General features: G+C 40.8%; 1 protein-coding gene across 2 annotated transcripts in view; it reads left to right on the forward strand.

Moving 5' to 3' along the window:
- LOC111157246 (dedicator of cytokinesis 11) overlaps positions 1 to 10591 on the forward strand; it is a 189506-nt gene extending 178915 nt beyond the window's left edge. For both annotated transcript variants that reach the window (XM_022518519.1, XM_022518520.1), the window contains 5 exons: positions 2996 to 3206; positions 3523 to 3713; positions 4293 to 4393; positions 5987 to 6125; positions 10120 to 10591. In XM_022518519.1, coding sequence (XP_022374227.1) covers positions 2996 to 3206; positions 3523 to 3713; positions 4293 to 4393; positions 5987 to 6125; positions 10120 to 10242 — 765 coding nt within the window. In that variant the 3' untranslated portion in view covers positions 10243 to 10591. The remainder of the gene's footprint in view (positions 1 to 2995; positions 3207 to 3522; positions 3714 to 4292; positions 4394 to 5986; positions 6126 to 10119) is intronic.
- The last annotated feature ends 8170 nt before the right edge of the window (positions 10592 to 18761 follow it).

The raw sequence follows: 18761 nt of genomic DNA on the forward strand, positions 1-18761 counted from the left end.
TATTGTGTTCTTCAAGTCCTCTATTTTCTTCCTTACTTACTTCTGTCTGCTTGCAGTATCTAGTATTGAGAGCGGGGTATTAAAGTCTCCAAGTGTTACTGTAAAACTATTTCTTCTTTGAGTTCTGTCCATTTTTGCTTTGTTTATTTTATTAGTCTGTTATTAGGTATATAGATGTTTATGATTGTTTTATCTTCTTGCTGTACTGGAATTTTTATCAATATACAATGTCATTTTTGTCTCTTGTGAACTCTTAAAACTTTAAGTCTGTTTCATTCAATATTAATATATTCACCCCTGCTCTCTTTTGGTTACTATGTGCATGGAATCTCTTTTTCTGTTTTTCATTTTCAGCCCCTGTGTGTCTTTGGATCTAAAATAAATCTCTTGTAGACTGCATATAGTTGGATCATAATTTTTTAATCCATTCTACAAATCTCTTTTGATTACATTTTAATCCATTTACATTTCAAGTAATTACTGATAAGGAGAGATTTCATTCATTCTGTTATTTGTTTTTTTATGTGCCTCAGAGCTATTTAGTCTCTCATTTTTTGCATTACTATCTCCTGTTTAATTAATTTTTATGGTGAAATAGTTAAATTTGTTTCCCATTTCCTTTTGACAGTATTCTTCAACTCTATTTTTGTGGCTTTCATGGGGATTATATTTAACATCCTGAAGTTATAACACTCTAATTTGAATTTATACCCATTTAACCTCAATACCATACAAAAAATCTGCTGCTTTAATAGCCCCATCCCTACCATTTTCAGTTGTTGATGTTGTAGAATTATATCTTTGTACATTGTATGTCCAAAAAATAAGCTAATAATTTTTAACACATTTAGTCCCTTAAATTATATAGAAAATAAAATCATTACATGTGATGAGTCACTTCTCTCTTGATGCTTTCACAATTCTCTCTTTGTCTTTGGCTTTTGACACTTTGATTTTAGTGTGGTTCAATATGGGTCTCCTCGACTTACCTACTTGGAATCTTTTGATCTTCTTGGATTTTATAATCATTGGGAAGTTTCCACACAGTATTTCTTCAGATACTACCTCTGCCCCTTTCCATCTATTCTCCTTTCAGGGAGTCCTACAGTGTGTGTGTGTTGGTCCACTGGGTGATGTTCCACATGATTTTTTTAAAGATTTTATTTATTTATTTGCCACAGAAAGAGAGAGAGCACAAGCAGGGGGAATAACAGGCAGAGGGAGAAGGAGAAGCAGGCTCCCCACAGAGCAGGGGGAGCCTGATGTGGGACTTGATCCCAGAACCATGGGATCATGACCTGAGCCGAAGGCAGTAGCTTAACTGACTGAGCCACCCAGGGGCCCCCAACATGATTGTAGTATCTTCCCGTTCTCTATTACCTCTGTCTGCTCAAATCCACCTTTGAATCCTTCTAGTGAATTTTCATTTTACTTATCATGTTTTTCAGCTCCAAAAATTTGGTTTCTTTTTAGGTTTTCTCCCTCTTCACTGATACTGAATTTGTCCATACATCGCTTTCTTGACTTTCTCCACATCTCCCTTTAGTTCTTTGATCATCAAGACAGTTGTTTTAAAATCTTTTTCTAATAGGTCTACTATCTGGTCTTTTTTGGGGACAAGTTTCCATTGGGTTATTTTTCTCCTTTGAATGTACCAAACTTTCCTGTTTCTTCACATGCCTTGTGATTTGTTGTTGTTGTTGTTGTTGAAAACTGGACATTTGGATCTGATATGGTGGAAATCAGATTTCCCATTCTGGAAATCAGATTCTCCCCCTTTCCCAGGATTTGCTGGGTTTTGTTTTCAATTATTCTAGACTGTCTCTGTGTCATGGATCAGCCTGAGGTGTAAATTTAGGATCTTCTCAGGTCTTTTCGGAACCTGCACCTTACCCGGGTATGTGTGGTGAGTTTCCAATTTCCCTCCTGTATGCTGTTGCTTTTGAGTGTCCTTGTCTTCAGTGTCTGGCTCCCAAGAGGGAGAAAGAAAAATAAAGGGGAGAGGTCTTTTAAATCCCCTGGAAGTCACTTCAGCCAGGGCAGGCAGGTACAACAAAAATGGCCACAGCAGGGGCAGCGCCTGGGTGGCCCAGTCTGTTAAGTGTCTGCCTTTGGCTCGGCACGATCCCAGGGTCCTGGGATGGAGCCCCACGTGGGGCTCTGCTCAGCAGGGATCCTGTTTCTCCATCCCCCTCTGTCTGCTGCTCTGCTGCTTGTGTTCTCTCTCTCTTTCTCCCTCTGTCAAATTAATAAATAAATAAATTTTTTTCTTAAATTTTAAAAAAATGGCCACAACCTCTTTGTACCTCTATGATGAGAAACAGTGGTTGGAGCACAGGCCCCAAGATTAAGGAGATGTTGTCCTTCTTGCCCATTCTGGCTCCTGCAAGCTGTTCCAGGAACATGTGCCAGCTGCCTGCCATGGGGCTGAGGAGTAGGAAAGGAGAGGCTGAAATTGACCAAGAGCTGAAATTGACCGAAATCAAAATTGACTGCAATTTTCTGTCCAAGCCTTCCCCTACAAGTTGCAAGCTTTAGCTAGATTTCTGGTGCTCTACCCCCTTCTCAGAATCCTCTCCATTATCTATTTTTATCAAGGTAGAATTCAAACGTACAGTTAACTTTGTAATATATTTTTAAAGAATCAGATTACAAAACAGTGTTTAGTGTGACCTCAGCTTTGTAAATAATATGTGCCTGGAGAAAAGATTGGAAGGAAATATATGAAAATGTGAATAGTGGCACTCGCCAAGTGGTAGGATTGCGATTTTTATTTTCTTCTCCCATTCCTATAACTTCCAAATAGGTTTCTGTAATTTCTTATAACCAGAAGGAAATGATCCTTTAAAAAAGTACAAGCTCTCCTCCGGGTGTGTATTCAGTTGGGAACACAATCATGACCATGTTCCTCAGTGGATACCAAAGGAGTTAGTGGCTTACCTGTCCCCACTTTTCCCTTCCACCGAGTAAAAGCCAGAACTTACTTTCTTTACAGGTAAACGCCAAAGAACTCGATCCAAAATATGCTCATATCCAAGTCACTTACGTGAAGCCCTACTTTGATGACAAAGAACTCACAGAAAGAAAGACCGAGTTTGAAAGAAACCATAATATCAGCAGATTTGTTTTTGAAGCTCCTTACACATTGTCTGGCAAAAAGCAAGGTTGCATAGAAGAACAGTGCAAACGCCGCACAATCTTGACCAGTAAGTAGGACTTTGCATGATAACATTTTGTTTGACTTGGTTCTTTGTGATGCACGCCGGTAGCAGGTGGCGAGCAGGAGGACATGACGTGTAGTTGTAATCCTTCACTGTTCTGCTGCTCACCCACTAGCTTGCACCAACGTGGCGATGTTATAGACCATTGTCGCCCCTTATGTAATGGGTGACTGAATGCTTCGGGGTGCTTAGAGAGCGCACAGTGGGGACAGTTCAGCATAATGGAGTTTTTCCTTTGACTTGGCTGTTGGAACAGAGGATTTGTTTCCGAGATAACAAATCAACGTGAACCTTTTAACAGCTTCCAACTCCTTCCCATATGTGAAGAAGAGGATCCCTATCAGCTATGAACAGCAGATCAATTTAAAGCCCATCGATGTTGCTACTGATGAAATCAAAGATAAAACGGCAGAGCTGAACAAACTTTGCTCCTCTGCTGAAGTCGACATGATTCAGCTCCAGCTGAAATTGCAAGGCTGTGTCTCGGTGCAGGTAGGTCCATTGCTGAATGCATCCTAAGTGGTTCCCGATGTTCTCGCTTTCCTGAGGGCACCGAGCAAGCATAACTTGCAATTATGTGTTCCGCTTTTAGCGAGTGCGAAAACCCATGCATTGTTCTCGGTGAACAGAAGGAAAGGAGGCTCAGTGTCCATCAGTTTCACTTTACGGTGGAAGACTTTAGCGTACAGCCCTGCAACAGTAGCCAAGCTCTGTGTTTCCGGAGCTGAAGCCATTAAGTAACTTGTTCGAATAGCGTTTTGCAGATTACTGGCTTTAGTCATTTTTTTCAAATAAACTTCCAGTAAGAAGAGTAAATATGGTCCTCAGATTTTTAATGTATTTAGGGTTTTTGTTTTTTTTTTTAAGAGAAATGCAGGGGTGCCTGGCTGGCTCAGTCAGGGGAGTGTGCATCTCTTTGATCTCAGTGTTGTGAGTTCGAGCCCCTTATTGGAAGTAGAGAGTACTTAAAAAAAAAAAAGAAATCTGAAAAAAATAAATAAAAAGAAAAAGACAGAAATTTCTTTCTGATTACATTCTAACCACTCTCATTTTTCTCCCTTCGTGTTTTAGGTAAATGCTGGTCCATTAGCATATGCAAGGGCTTTCTTAAATGATAGTCAAGCTACCAAGTATCCACCTAAGAAAGTAAATGAGTTGAAAGACATGTTTCGGTAAGTGCGGTGTCCTTTTCCCGTTAGACCTCTATCCTTTTATTCTCATGTTCTTCTTCACAGAAACCAAAATATTCACCTAGTAACATCCCTCCCAAAAAAAGGACATTCTCCATTCTCTTTTACAATATTTAGGTGACCTGCTAATGGTACTTTAAGCAGCGAGGAAACGCACGCTGTCTTTCTCGCTGCAGGTCATTAACGACGTCCTAGCGTCCCAAGAGATGAAACATGCCAGTTTCCTTTATCCCTTTAGATATTGTGACACAAAAGCAAGCCTGCATTCATTCTGTGCTTTCCTCCTCCGCCTGATTGACTTCATCTTACAGCATTTCAGACTGTTTAGGGTAGGAACAAAAGTTGAATTGGAAAGGTTGGAGAGGCTTGCATGTGTCCTGTGTTCTTACTTCCGCCTGGGATTCTGCCGGTCCCAGGCCACACGGTACCGTGGCTCAAGTGAGCATCCCAGTAAGCTAGGGCATGTCTGAATGGTCTTGCATTAGAAAACAGTCTGTTTAATATATTTGAAAAGCTTACATTTGGAATAAGAGAGACAATTGAGTAAAATGGGCCAAGAGGAAAGATGATAACTCAGCCACTCGTTTGCTCTCGACTTATTTCATTTACTTTTCCTGTCTGTGTGTCATCAACTATTCCGGATTACAGAGTGACCAGTAGTCACTCATTCACCAGTATTTATTAATGCCTGGCACGTGCAGAGAGAGTCTACTTGTTGCTATGACAGGGATACAAACCAAATGGGCAATGAGGTACTTTGTCCCCTAAGACCTTTGCTCTCGTCATGGATATTACACACAAACGCGTGAATGACGGACAAAGGCTTTTTGCTTTTTTAAATTATTTTTTAAATTACTTTAAAATATTGAAGTATAGTTGACAAACAGTGTGGTGAGTTCCAGGCATATGACAGACCGATTTGACAATTCCCATATCACGCAGTGCACACCATGCTGTGTGGTCACTCCATCTGTCACCATACAACGTTATTACAGTATTATTGGCTATATTCCCTATGCTGTATTTTTCATCCCTGGGACCTATTTATTTTATAACAAGAAGTCTGTACCTCTTAATCCCCTTTACCAATTTCACCCATTCCACCCCACCCCCCATCTTTGTCCCCACTCCTAGCCCGGGACAGATAATTCCTACCTATAACACCCAGCACTGTACAGGAGACATAGTAGTCCCCAAATAAATTATTTTTGAATGCATGACTTATTATCTACAGATGCGAGTTAATGTTTGTACAATTTTAGCTGACTTAATATCATGATTTAATATCAGCTGATTTAATATCATTTAATATCATCTGAGCAAATAGTCTTTCTGGAAGGTCACTGTTTCGAGCCAGGTTTTAAAGGAGACAAGAAACCCGAGGGGAAAGGTGGGAAAGAAAGGAAAAAGGAATTTCAGACTTAGGAAATGGCATTAGCAAAGACGCAGTAAGAAAATACAGGACTCCGGTCTTCCCTCTAGGCAAGCCACAGTTAAAGTCAATATCAAACTGATGGTCAATGAGACTTTCTAGGAATAAACGATGAAACCCTTATCTTTGCTCTTTGTCCACAGGAAATTCATACAGGCATGCAGCATTGCCCTTGAACTAAATGAGCGGCTAATTAAAGAAGATCAAATTGAGTACCATGAAGGGCTCAAGTCAAATTTCAGAGACATGGTGAAAGAATTGTCTGACATTATCCACGAGCAGGCAAGTATTAACATAGTTGAAAACGAAAACATGACCTGGAGCCCCTCAGGTGTACTTAGTAAAGTCTAGTCGTTCGAGATGCATCACCTTGAAATTAGTCTGTCTCTGTTTTCAAATTTGCTCCTATTATCTTCGGTCATTTAAATGATATAATGCAAATCGAATTTAAAATAATTACCTGAAGCAATTGCTAAGGCAATTATCAGTAATAAGCCATTTTGTTCTTTGGGCCTTGGGGCTGTTAGAAGTTAACTCGCTGAATGGATCTACTGGAAACACGGGTAAGAGTCTCTCAAGAAGGGTCCTAAAGGAGTGAGATGATTGGCACAGGAGCCAAACCCCTAAGGGTATCTCTGTCTTGGCCGTAAAAAACTACAGATACTATCATTTAGGTGACATACTCTGAGGCTTCCAAAATTTGAGAAATGTCTTAGCATTTTCATCTGTGACGGAGTGTTCATGCCCATGCAGCTAACTGCAACCTAAAAATTTGGAAGCCAAGACCTGTTCACCACTTACAGCCACATTATGTCACAGTGACGTAGTTAGAACTTTCATACACCTGAGCCTGCCAGCCCTCCGTCCCCCGCACCACCCAGGACTTCTATACGCCTGCCTGTCTTCAACGCAAGCACTCCTGGGTTATCCTGGGAAACTTCATGTTGATGCTGGAGTCCTGACCACTGTGTACATGGGTTGTCACTCAAGTATTTTAGTGTCTTCAACACGTTTGTACAAGTCCCAGCACGATGATCTAGTCCCTCAGCAACTGAGCCTGTGAAGCTTCATTTCCTTACTCATGGAAACAGCCACCAAGATAAATATGTTTCAGAAACTCTTCAAACTCTGAATTTTGAAGAAAGCAAGTCTTCTCCAAAGAAACAAGGATAACTACAACCCTTTAGAGAACACATGTTAAAGCTCATTCCAGAACCTTCTCTGTCCTGGTAGCTGCCTTTCAGCGATTGCTCGCTGCGGGAAATTGAGTTACAGTTAGCACAGGGTTGCACTGAATGACCAGGAGTCTCATTTTCCAGCCATTGTTATCTTCTCAGCATGAAGAAGTTAGCCAGCCAGACCTTCATCATCCCATCTGTTCAGTGAGACTGCTTACCCCCCGCTCCCCTCCTTGCCCGTTCTCCACGTCTGGGAATCTTGTTGGCCCAAGGAGTCTGGAATCAGTGTTCCATTTCTTCTTTTGGCCATCTTTACTTCTATTAGCCCATTTAGGAGGGAGTACAAACTGTTCCAAGGTGCCCCAAGGTGGTTCAGTGTTCAGAGATCCTTTTTGGTCTCGAAGCAGCCAGGTGGTCAGGACGGGGAAGGCAGGAAGTCATGCCACTTCCTTTATTCCCTGCGTCTCAAGCTCAGCCCATGGGTAGCAGAGGGGCGTATACCTTTCTGTGCCATCACTGCTCTGAGGCAAACGGATGACATAGTTAGTTCCGAGGAGCTGTCCAGTGTTACGGATTTCCACTCTTCATATTCCATAGAAAATCAGCAAAAAATCCTTCACAAAAGATACAACAACGACACATGTTTTAAGCCAATGTGTAGTACATTGCAATTATCCTAAACTATCCTAAACTATCCAGGCAACTGCATGACTTAGCCTTAAACTCTGAAGTACTCAAATGGGAAACAAGTTATTTAGTTTACTGTTGTGACAGTGATCAGGATATGTAGAGTGGCCATTTTATACAGTTCTTTCCCCCACAAAGCATGAGTTTTGCAGATCTGCTGTCCCATTTTCTGTCTGTCTCATTTGATTCCCTAAACCGTGGCTCTTCTGTTGAATTGGAGAAACCGCTGTTGTAGACCCTTGAAATTATATGTTGTTAGATAAGCCAGGAAAAAATCCTAGATTCTTTTTTAAATTTAATTTTATTTACATTCAGTTAATTAACACAGAGTGCATGATTTGTTTCAGAGGTAGAGGTCAGTGATTCAGTGCTCTATCACACCCAGGGCTCATTCCATCATGGGCCCTCCTTAACGCCCGTCACCCACTTACCCCAACTACCCCCCGTTCCAGCAGCCCTCAGTTGTTTCCCATGGTTAAGGGTCTCTTTTGGTTTGTCTCCCTGTGTGATTTCGTCTTGTTTTATTGAAAAAATCTGAAGTTTCTATTGGTTTATGTTTATGTAAGCTGTCCCATCATAATGCATTATGTTTAGGTGTGCCCTAACCATTGACTTTATAGTGAATTTTTATAATTCAGTGTTTTCTATTAGATTCTCACAAAACAGAGCCTTTTTTCAGTCCTACACTTGGAGATACGTTATTTCCCAAAGGAAAATAAGATAATACAAAATAAAGTATACTGGATAGTGCAATATAAATTATTCTGTTGTGCCCCATAAATGATTACTTGACAAAAGATATATCTTATGTGTGTGTATATGTATATATGTTTATTGTGTGTGTATGTGTATATATATATAATTTATTCTTCACCCTTTTCAGTGTAATCATTATAGTATATCGAAAGATACAGTCCTTTGTAAAACTTCTTCAAGCTTTTGACTTTTAGAAGGGGACTTAAAGGGGCACCTGGGTGGCTCAGTGGGTTAAGCCTCTGCCTTCGGCTCAGGTCAGGATCTCAGGGTCCTGGGATCGAGCCCTGAATCGCATCAGGCTGTCTGCTCAGCAGGGAGCCTGCTTCCCGCCCTCTCTCTGCCTGCCTCTCTGCCTACTTGTGATCCTTCTCTCTCTGTCAAATAAATAAATAAAATCTTTAGGAAAAAAAAAGGGGGACTTAAAAAATTAAAAGGGAATTTATATTATCTTCAAATTATGAATTGCAGATGTCTTAATTAGAGTTAGTGGTGGCCACTGTAGGGTCTGGTATGTTTTGTTTTCTACACAGTGAGTCCCATATTGTCTTGTCACATCTGACAGGTATGGATAAACAATTAGTCATCTCTTAAATCTCTGCTCGGCTTCCAGATTAGTGTCATGAGTTATGATTTTTTAAGAGGAAATTTCTCTATTACAGACTTTCTCTAAGACCTACTTTGTAGCAACACAAATGATATGACCCATTACTGTCACCATAGACCAGTTTGTGGGCTTAATACTGAAGTTTCAAAGCTAACTTGAGAACCGGGTAGTGAAAGCTTGAGACCTAAGTTGGAATCATACAGTAAAAAGATGGGATGTGATGTGTATGGTATTCTTTTCTTCCATCTTTTTTTTTTTTTTTTTTAAGTAGGCTCCACACCCAACGTAGGGCTTGAACTCACGACCCCGAGACCATGAGTCACATACTCTACCGACTGAGCCAGCCAGGCACCCCTTCTTTCCTTCCATCTAATCAAGCATATTTGATCACACAAAATGGAAAGTTTTAAAAACATCTATACCAATATGAATATATGTTTATATGCTTACGGGATATAAAATTTACATCTCATATGTGTGAAGTTCTTCATTTCCATGAAAAGCCTTCTGTGTCAATCAGCTCACATAGTTCTCGTGTGCCTTTAGAATAGAAATAGGCACTTGTGACTTTATTTAAGAATATTTTCCAAATCATCTAACAAAGTATTCTAGAATAATTTAAAAAAAAAAAGAATATTTTCCAAGTCTCCAGGGAAGCAGCATGGGTATCTGTGTGTTGGAAAAGCCCCGCCAGTGATTCTGAGAGCCACGGTTTAGAGCTCTTGTTACGATCACTGGTTTTAAATATATATGTATTTGAAAGATTGCATCGCCTCTCATTTTTTCTTGAATTTTGCATTTTACAATCTTCTGTTTTTCTTAATGAGTAACCAGATCTTCTCTGCTTTTTTGCTACGCTGCCTTTGTAACACAGCTTTGAAGACTGAAGTCGGTAATGTTATTCTTCGCTCTTTCTGTTTTATGTCATTTCGAATAGCTCCATGTCAGTGACAAATTGAAATTTGCCTGTAATTTCATATACACATACTTTTTGGACCATGGCTGGTTTGCTTTGTGATAAACATGCAGGCTTTTTTCCCTTTTGTTTTAGATATTACAAGAAGACACGATCCATTCCCCCTGGATGAGCAACACGTTCCATGTATTTTGTGCAATTAGCGGTACATCGAGCGACCGAGGTTATGGTTCCCCAAGATACACTGCTGAAATCTGAGGACATGTAGATCCCAAGTGACAATGAGACTGACCTTTCTCAGGAAAAATCGGAGCTGTGCAAATGTTAAAAATGGAAAGATTTGATAGACATGAAGTGTTTCTTCCTGACACCAAAATTTTCATGCTTTCAAACAGGGTGCTTACGTATTTGTAAATAGTTAAGCAACTTGAAAGTGCCTGGAAAATTGCACCACTGTGCTTGGTTTGTACTTTTTTAGGTAAATCTATATACGGAGAAGTAGAGCTCAAAACCATTCATTCAATTTGCTTAATTATTGCTTCAGATCATAATGGTACTGTGTAAAATTGTATAATGGAACACAATAAAAGGTTAAACTTATTTGTAATTAGAAGTGAAGGAAATAATACTTTGAACTTAGCATTTTTCTTGACAGGAAGCTCAATTCACGATCCTACTGATTCTTGGAGAGAAAAAAATTGATAAAATTGCCATAAAACATGGACATTTCAAATTGGCGAGGTAATTGGAACTCCCGCCTGCTAGGAGTCAAGATGAGGCTCAAGGAACCAGGATGGCTATACGTGGAAATACCAAACTTACTGTTCCTTCAAGTTTTGATGCAGTGACGCTGGGTGACCAAGTTGGTCTCTCTGTGCCTTCCAGGACAAGGGATTCGTGTGTGACCTAGCTCGCCCTAGGAAGTGGCCTTTACCCTCCAGAGTTTCATCATCTAGGACTATCCACAAAGCTGAATAAAACATTTCTGAGAATTTACAGTCAGAACATCCTATGCAAGTTCAAAGCTTTCAAAGTAGAAGAGTCAGGGAGGCATTTTGTAAGGACTATTTTTTTGTCTGTGTACAAGATTAGCAAGTATTTTGATAGAACTGGACAGCTGCAGCATTTGGGGGGAGGGAGGGTCAAGATACGTACCCACCACCGATCTGGCGACTTGCCAGCTAGGGATTCCATTTCTAACTATGTAGACGTCTCAGACTCCCTACATCATTCAGGACCCACCGAGCTGTAAAGAGCTTCTTTTTTTTTTTTTTTTTTTTTTAGCTTGAATTATCCCTATAATTTTGGCCACCTTTCATGTAAACTCTAAGTTCAAGACATAATTTCCTTATAGAGTTTAGCCAGTTTCATGTAGGGAAAAAAAAAAAAAAAACAGTGAAATCTAAATGAATTACAAGGAGCCTTGGCTTTTCTCCTGCTTTGTGATCAAGGAAGTCTTAAAGACGATGCCCCTGGCTGGCCATTTTTCTTTACATGTCATCTTTTAAGCTTTTGAGGGGAGCAGGCCATTATCTATTGAAGTTTTAATTTTGTATTTTCACAGGGGATTCTGAAGTATTGCAGAAGCAGTTTGTAATTCCTTAATACCTTGGAGTAAGGCTGTAGCGTTCCTTTCACCTTCAAAGTGATTGGATTTGGTTTGTACGGGGAAGGAGCCATCACCTAGAGAGAATGCTCCCACCTGAGAATGAAGCATCTTGGGAGAACGGGAGTGCTCCTTAGTCAATAACTGTCCCTCCAGGGCCCCCAGCACAGCATTACGTACCATGGGTAATTTTTTGTCAAGTTTAGTAAGTGACCACTGTGCTCAAGGAGCTTGTCACGTAGTGGAGGCAAGATAGACACAGAATTAAATGTAATACAAGAATCGACAACAGGAGCCAAGAACAGTTGTCTGGGAGCATCGCCAGGTGAAGGCCACTGGGCATAAGCCATATCACCTCCAAGGACTGAGAGGTCACTGGATGGTAGTGTTCAGGGATGGTTTTGTGGATGAAAGGGAGTTCTGAACAGGCTTTCAAAAATGAGCAGGTAGCCTCGGCAGGAGGAAGATGGCATGCAAAGGCATGAAATGAATTAGCAGAAGCTCAGGAGATGGCGAGGAGAGGAGTTTTGTCCAAGGGAGTGGTAGACGATGGAAGTATAGAATGCAAACTTGGCCCTGGGTTGTGGAAGGCCTTGAATGCCAGACTAATAATGTTTGGACTTTACTCAGTAAACACGGGGGAGGCAGGCAAAGGTTTTTAGACAGACCACTTGATTAAATGTTACTTTTAGGCGTTTAATCCTTTACGTTGCTGTTGGATGTTTTGGAGGCAGAGAGAGATGGAAATACGGAAACCAGTTTGCAGTAATCTAGCTAGGAGACTCTAAACCCCTAGATAAGAACAAGCATGAAGAAGAAACGACCAGTACAGGAGACACCCTGGGGAAAGACTGGACCTGAGTTATTGATGACTAAGGAGAAAACAAGGGAGCGTTAAGGATAATTGTGTGACCCGTGGCCATTTGGATCTCCAGGTCATGACACAATTTTCCTAGGTTTCTGCCTCCAACTTTTAGACTAAGGGCAGCAAGCTGTAGAGGACAAGGCGGGCTGGACTGGAGGAAGCCAGAAACTCGTGTTTGGAAACATGGCATGTATTAGGTATCACTGTGTATAGAGCTGAATGATTTCATGAAGTGATTTAGCCTCTACAAATTAATTCATATCAAAAAATGCACTGTACCGACCATTTCACAGTTCTGCCTGAATCCAATTCCCTCTGGAAGCTTCTGTTTTGGTAGTCTTTGGCCATATTGTAAAACAGGAACAGGTCACCATCGCTAGTGTTTATCACTACAGTGACAACCCAGAGGGACAAAAACGATGCAACTTTTCCTAGTAACCAGCTGTCGCCGGTGGCATCATGTCTATGGACGGGATTGTTATTATCATCATATTTATGTGATCGGCCTGCCTATATAAACATTGTCAACATCTTTTTAAAAACGAAATAGAAAGCAGCAGTGGTAGCAACCGTCTTGGAACCTTGACCACCATATCCTAGAACTGGAGGTGACTCATTGGTTAATGAAAAACTAAATAGGTCAGTGTAACAACCCAGGCTTTTTCTATATAAATACTAGTTGTATCTGAGATGGAGAATCCGAGCAACGTATTGGAAAAATAGGAATTTCTCAACTCTTCAAAATATTAATAATCAGATAAGTATTTCAGGTTTCCAACCCACAAAATGGCGGACTATCTTCAGTCTCGGTCTTGCGCAAAAAGTACACAACTTCAGCTATCAAAACAAAGGGAAAAGAATAGAATAAAAGTTGGTTGGGAATGGGGAAGGGGTTGTGTAACAAGGCTCTTCCCCTATCCTCAGAGTTGGCCAATAAGAGCACTTTATCTGGTTCCAGTTATAATAAAGGCTTTTTTTTCTACTCCCCAACCACGTAATGGTTGTGCTCTAAGCTTATGCATGTTCATCCAACTCCTGGTTGAAGTTGTGACTAAATTCAACAAAGTGTTTTGCTTTTGTGTACGGCATTTGAAGACTTACCTGATGTTTTCCGCACCACCACCCCGCCCTGGCCATTTTTCCTCTTTACAGAGCTCTAATGCACATGCCATACAAGTCACTCACTGAAAATGCATGAGTCAGTGGTTTTTGGAATATTCAGAGTTGTGCAACCATCACCACAATTAATTTTGGAATATTTTATCACCCCAGAAAGAAACCCCATACATCTGAGCAGCCACTCACCATTGCCTATGAATCACCCCCACCCCCCAGCCCCTGACAACCATGAATCTACTTTCTGTATCCGGCTTTGCCTATTCTGGACATTTCATATAAATGGAATCCTACAATATGTGGACTTCTGTGACTGGCTTCTTTCATTATGTCTTCAAGGTCCCTCCGTTTTGTAGCACGGATCAATCTTTTGTTCCTTTTTACAGCTGTATAATACTCCTCTGTATGGATACACCACATTTTATCTTTTCATCAGTTGATGGACATCTGGGTTATTTCCATTTGGGGGCTATGATGAATGCTGTGAACACTTGGGTACAAGTTTTTGGGGAGACAGGCTTTTAGTTTTCTTGGGCATATACCAAAAAGGAGAATCACTGGGCCAGATGGCAACTCTCTGTTTAACCTTATTCTCTACAACACTTGCTATTATCTGCTTCTTTGATTATCACCTTCCTGATGGGTGTGAATGGTCTCTCATTCTGGTTTTCATTTGCAGTTCTCTGATGGCTGATGATGATGAGCATTTCGTGTGCTGATGAGCCGTTTTGATATCTTCTTTGGAGATGTGTCTATTCAGATCCTTTACCAATTTTTTTAATTGGGTTGTCTTTTTATTGTAGACTCATAAAAGTTCTTTATATATGTTCTAGATGCAAGTCCCTTATCAGATCTAGGATTTCCAAATAGCTCCAATTCTTGGGGCTGCCTTCCCACTTTTGTGATGGTGTTCTTTGAAGCACTAAAGTTTTTAATTTTGATGAAGTCCAATTTACCTGTTTTCTTTGGTTGCTTGTGCTTCAGTGTTGTCTAAGAAGGTCATAGAGATTCAAGGTCATAGAGATGTACACCTGTGTTTTCTTCAAGTTTTACGGTTTTAACTCAGTTTCAGGTCTTTGATCCATTTCAAGATAATTTTTGTATATGGTACGAGGTAGGGATCCAAATTCATTCCTTTGTGTATGTTTACCTAGTTGTCCTTCCACCATTTGTTAAAAAGACTATTATTCTGTTCCCCCACTGAACTGTCTTGGCAGCCTTATCAAAAATCAGTTGGCCCTAAATGCATGGGTTTGCTCTGGGCTCTCAGTTCTATTCCATTGATTATAGGTCTATCCTTATTCCAGTACCACGCTCTTGATTACTATAGCTTTGTAGTAAGATTTTAAGTTGGGGAGTGTGAGTCTTCTAGTTGTGTTCATTTTCAAGAATTTTTGGTTATGCTGGGCCCTTGAATTTCCATAAGAATTTTAAGATCAGAGCAGCTTGTCAATTTCTTTTGGAAAAAAAAAAAAGGCAGGGTGCCTGGGTGGCTCAGTGGGTTGGGCCTCTGCCTTTGGCTCAGGTCATGGTCTCAGGGTCCTGGGATCGGGGTCCACATCGGGCTCTCTCTGCTCGGCGGGGAGCCTGCTTCCCCGTCTCTCTCTGCAGTACTGGCAGTACTGCCATTTTAATAATATTAAGCCTTTCATTTCTTTCAATAATGTTTGGAGTTTTCAGTATACAAGTCTTGTATTTTGTTAATTTTGTTCCTTAAGTTTTATTCTTTTCAGTGTTATAAAAAGAGTTGTTTTTTATTTCATTTTCAGATTGTTCATTGCTAGTTTATAGAAATACAACTGATTTTTTTTATTTGACCTTGTATTCTGAAACCTTGCTGAATTCATTTATTAGCTTATGGGGGGTTTTTGTGAATTCTTTTGGGCTTTCTATATAACATCATGTCATCTAAAAATAGAGATAGTTTTATTTCTTTCTTTCCAATCTTAATTCTTTTTATTTCATTTTCTTACCTACAACCTGACTAGAACTTCTAGTAAAATACTGAATAGCAGTAGGGAGAGCAGACATCTTTTTCTTATTACTGATTGTTCCATGAAAGGGGGGAGGTATATGCAAAGTAACTTCCAAATGCCAAAGGAGCCGTAAGACTGAAGAAAAAAAGGCTGACAAATCCAGCCTGATAGGAAATGGTATATTAAGAGGAATTATAGTTCGATCTCTGCAATCCCACTTTCCCATATAAGACCTCCTTTTATAACCTCTAGGTCCCTAGAGTAGGCTAAGGAGTCCATGTTAGGGGACCACCCAGGAGGAGTCCTAGCAAGGACCTCATTCCCCAAGGGTGTACTTAAGGGTATGGTTAAACAAAGAATGTGGGAGAAAGGGACTGCTCAAGCAGGCTTTAGGTCACAGAGAGGTCACCGAGGCAGATTTGTTCAAGATGGCGTTAGTCTGGTTCACACACTAACTTTGGTTGAAAGTTTTCAGTCTTCGACATTTTTTTTTAGTTTACTTTTTTAATAATCTATACACCAAACTTGGGGCTCAAACTCATGACCCTGAGATCAAGAGTCACGTGCTCTTCTGACTGAGCCGGCTGTCCAGGTACCCCCCAGTCTCTCACTTTTAAGTATGGTGTTTGCTATGGGTTTTTCATAGATGCTTTTTATCAGATTGAGGAAGTTCCCTCCAACATGATTTGCATCTTCTCTGATCCAGTTCTCCCAGTAACTATATGAGGCCTCTGACATACAAGGAAATCGATGACGAATGGTTAAGAAATGTACTTAAGATATCCATCAAATTAGTTGATGAGGCCAAGGTAGATCATGACTCCCAGTCCACAGTGTTTTCAACTGTTTGATCTCCTCCAATTTCATGCAACTTTCCAGAGAGACACCAAAAAGTTTCTCTTTCCCACTTGTTTACTGAAAAGATAAGCTCCAGAAGGGTGAAGCCTCTGTCTGATTTTTCATCTGATGCCCCAGAACCAAAAAAGTTCCTGGCATGGAGCAAGTGCTTGATGAACCTCAAATAAATAAAGCCAGTTTAGATAAGCAGATACTTCTGAAGCCTTCCTTATATGCAAGGCAATGTGGGCAGATATCTCAGCCCTCAGAGGAATTGTGGTTGAGGGAGATAAGACTTACATAAAAAGATTATACGAAGAGGTCTGATAATAGCAAATCAGTGGTAAAGACAAGTGCTTGAATAGGTCAACACTTTCTAGAGGTAGAACAAAAAAAGCTTTGCTGCTGGCTCATGATCACGTGGCTCATGGTCTTAGGTGGGTGGTGAGGTCAAGCCCCAGGTTGGGCATAGAATTAAAACAAAATTTTTTTAAGACTTTGTGGAGGAGACAGGGCATGAACGTAGCCTTGAAGGATGAGTAGGAATTAGCATATGTGTGTGTGCAAGTGTGTGTGTGTGTGTGTGTGTGTGTGTGTGTGTGTTTTGAGAAAGGAGAGTGCTTAACAGGAAGCTAAGAAATTAACTTCTTCATTTTAATTGTTATATGAACTCTGACCACTAACACCAACTGCTACTACAAGGAACATGCAAATAGTGCATATAAAATCAGACAACATTCTTCGTCTCATTTTCCCTAGATTCCTTTATCCTTCGGTCTGTGACTGAAATAGAATTGATCAGCCTTTTGTTGTTGTTCAGAAAAGGAATGCTCAATTTGCCTCATTCCCTGGAGAGAACTGTTTCAGCCAACCTCAGCTGATTTCTCATCTACAAGTCTCATTCTTTACGTACTGTAGTCTTTGGAATAACCACCACTTTGGTAAATCTCATACAGTCAAGTCTTAAAGACTCTGGTCTCCTCCTGCCCACTGACTGCATGTACCTTTTTTTTTTAAGATTTATTTTTTATTTATTTGACAGGCAGAGATCACAAGCAGGCAAAGAGGCAGGCAGAGAGAGAGAGGAGGAAGCAGGCTCCCCGCTGAGCAGAGAGCCCGACACGGGGCTCAATCCCAGGACCCTGGGATCATGACCTGAGCCGAAGGCAGAGGCTTTAACCCACTGAGCCACCCAGGTGCCCCTGCATGTACCTTTGATAGAAAACCGATGGAAGTTATCATATGAGCAGGTCAGGGCTGCACTGCAGTCTGGGAACCGTAGATCAGCCATTCATCACACGTGTGTTTGGTAAGCCACTGTGAGCCAGGCATTTGAATGATCAAGGCAGGAATCTGGGGGTGGATAGGGAGATGGGATAGGACAATCTAGCACATAATCCAAGGGCTGTCTTTTCCTGTCGATATCTGGACTGAGTTCTCTCAATTCTTGAAGGGAAAACGTCCTATGTCTTTTGGAGGAACGTGAAATACAGTGCCTGGCACTGACACATTTGAGCATTTAATATGGCAAAACAAAAACAAAGCCAATATAAATGTGGAGTTATGTTCTATGCAAAGCTGGCCAGGTCCTATGGTCCTGGGGGCAGTGCATTTTTTCAGGATTTTTCCATAGCATAGTGAGGATCCACGATGCCTCTAGAGCCAGATAATAGCACTATGTCCTCCCTCCTTGTCTTGAACTAAATTTAAACACACGCACAAAAGAAAAAAGAGGATAAGAGGAAGAAGGGCTGAGTTGACAAAGTCATCCCCATCAGAACAAGTACAAGGACAACAAATAACTTCCAGAGGGAAACCTTGCTGTACTTCGTTTCCCCACCAGCCCCAAGTAGTTACAGGAGCAGATGAATACAATTCGAGTCCCGTGTGAGAGTTGGTTTATCATGGGAATCACTTTGGATATTTACACAGAACGTTTTGTTTCTGAAAATAAGGACCCCTCCCCAGTACCACCACCTCCTCTTCCTTTATTATAGGAACAGAACTCAATCCAAGTTTCAGCCCTCCAAGGAGAATCTTCAGGAAAGAAAATGCCAATGCTCTCCTCATTGGTTTTACTACCTTGTGATTTTTCTCATTTCCCTTTGAGCTGCCACCGCCATGATGGCCCCCAGGGATGAGTGAGGCTGAGTGAGAATCCCAGATCTCTGAGCTGTGGGACCTTGGACACCTCAACTCCTCTATGCCTTCCTTTTTTCATCTCTAAAATGGAAGGACAAGTTACACCTGCCTCCTCACGTGAAAATTCAATGAAGTACGTAAAGCGTAGAGAATGATACCTGGCACATCTATGTAATTGTTACATCCGTGTACGTGTTGACTAGAACTATACCTACCCCAAAGCATAGCACAATTT

The sequence above is a fragment of the Enhydra lutris genome, unplaced genomic scaffold, assembly GCF_002288905.1.
Source record: "Enhydra lutris kenyoni isolate GAN:26980312 unplaced genomic scaffold, ASM228890v2 scaffoldscaffold53, whole genome shotgun sequence".
In the NCBI taxonomy this organism is placed as follows: Eukaryota; Metazoa; Chordata; class Mammalia; order Carnivora; family Mustelidae; genus Enhydra; species Enhydra lutris.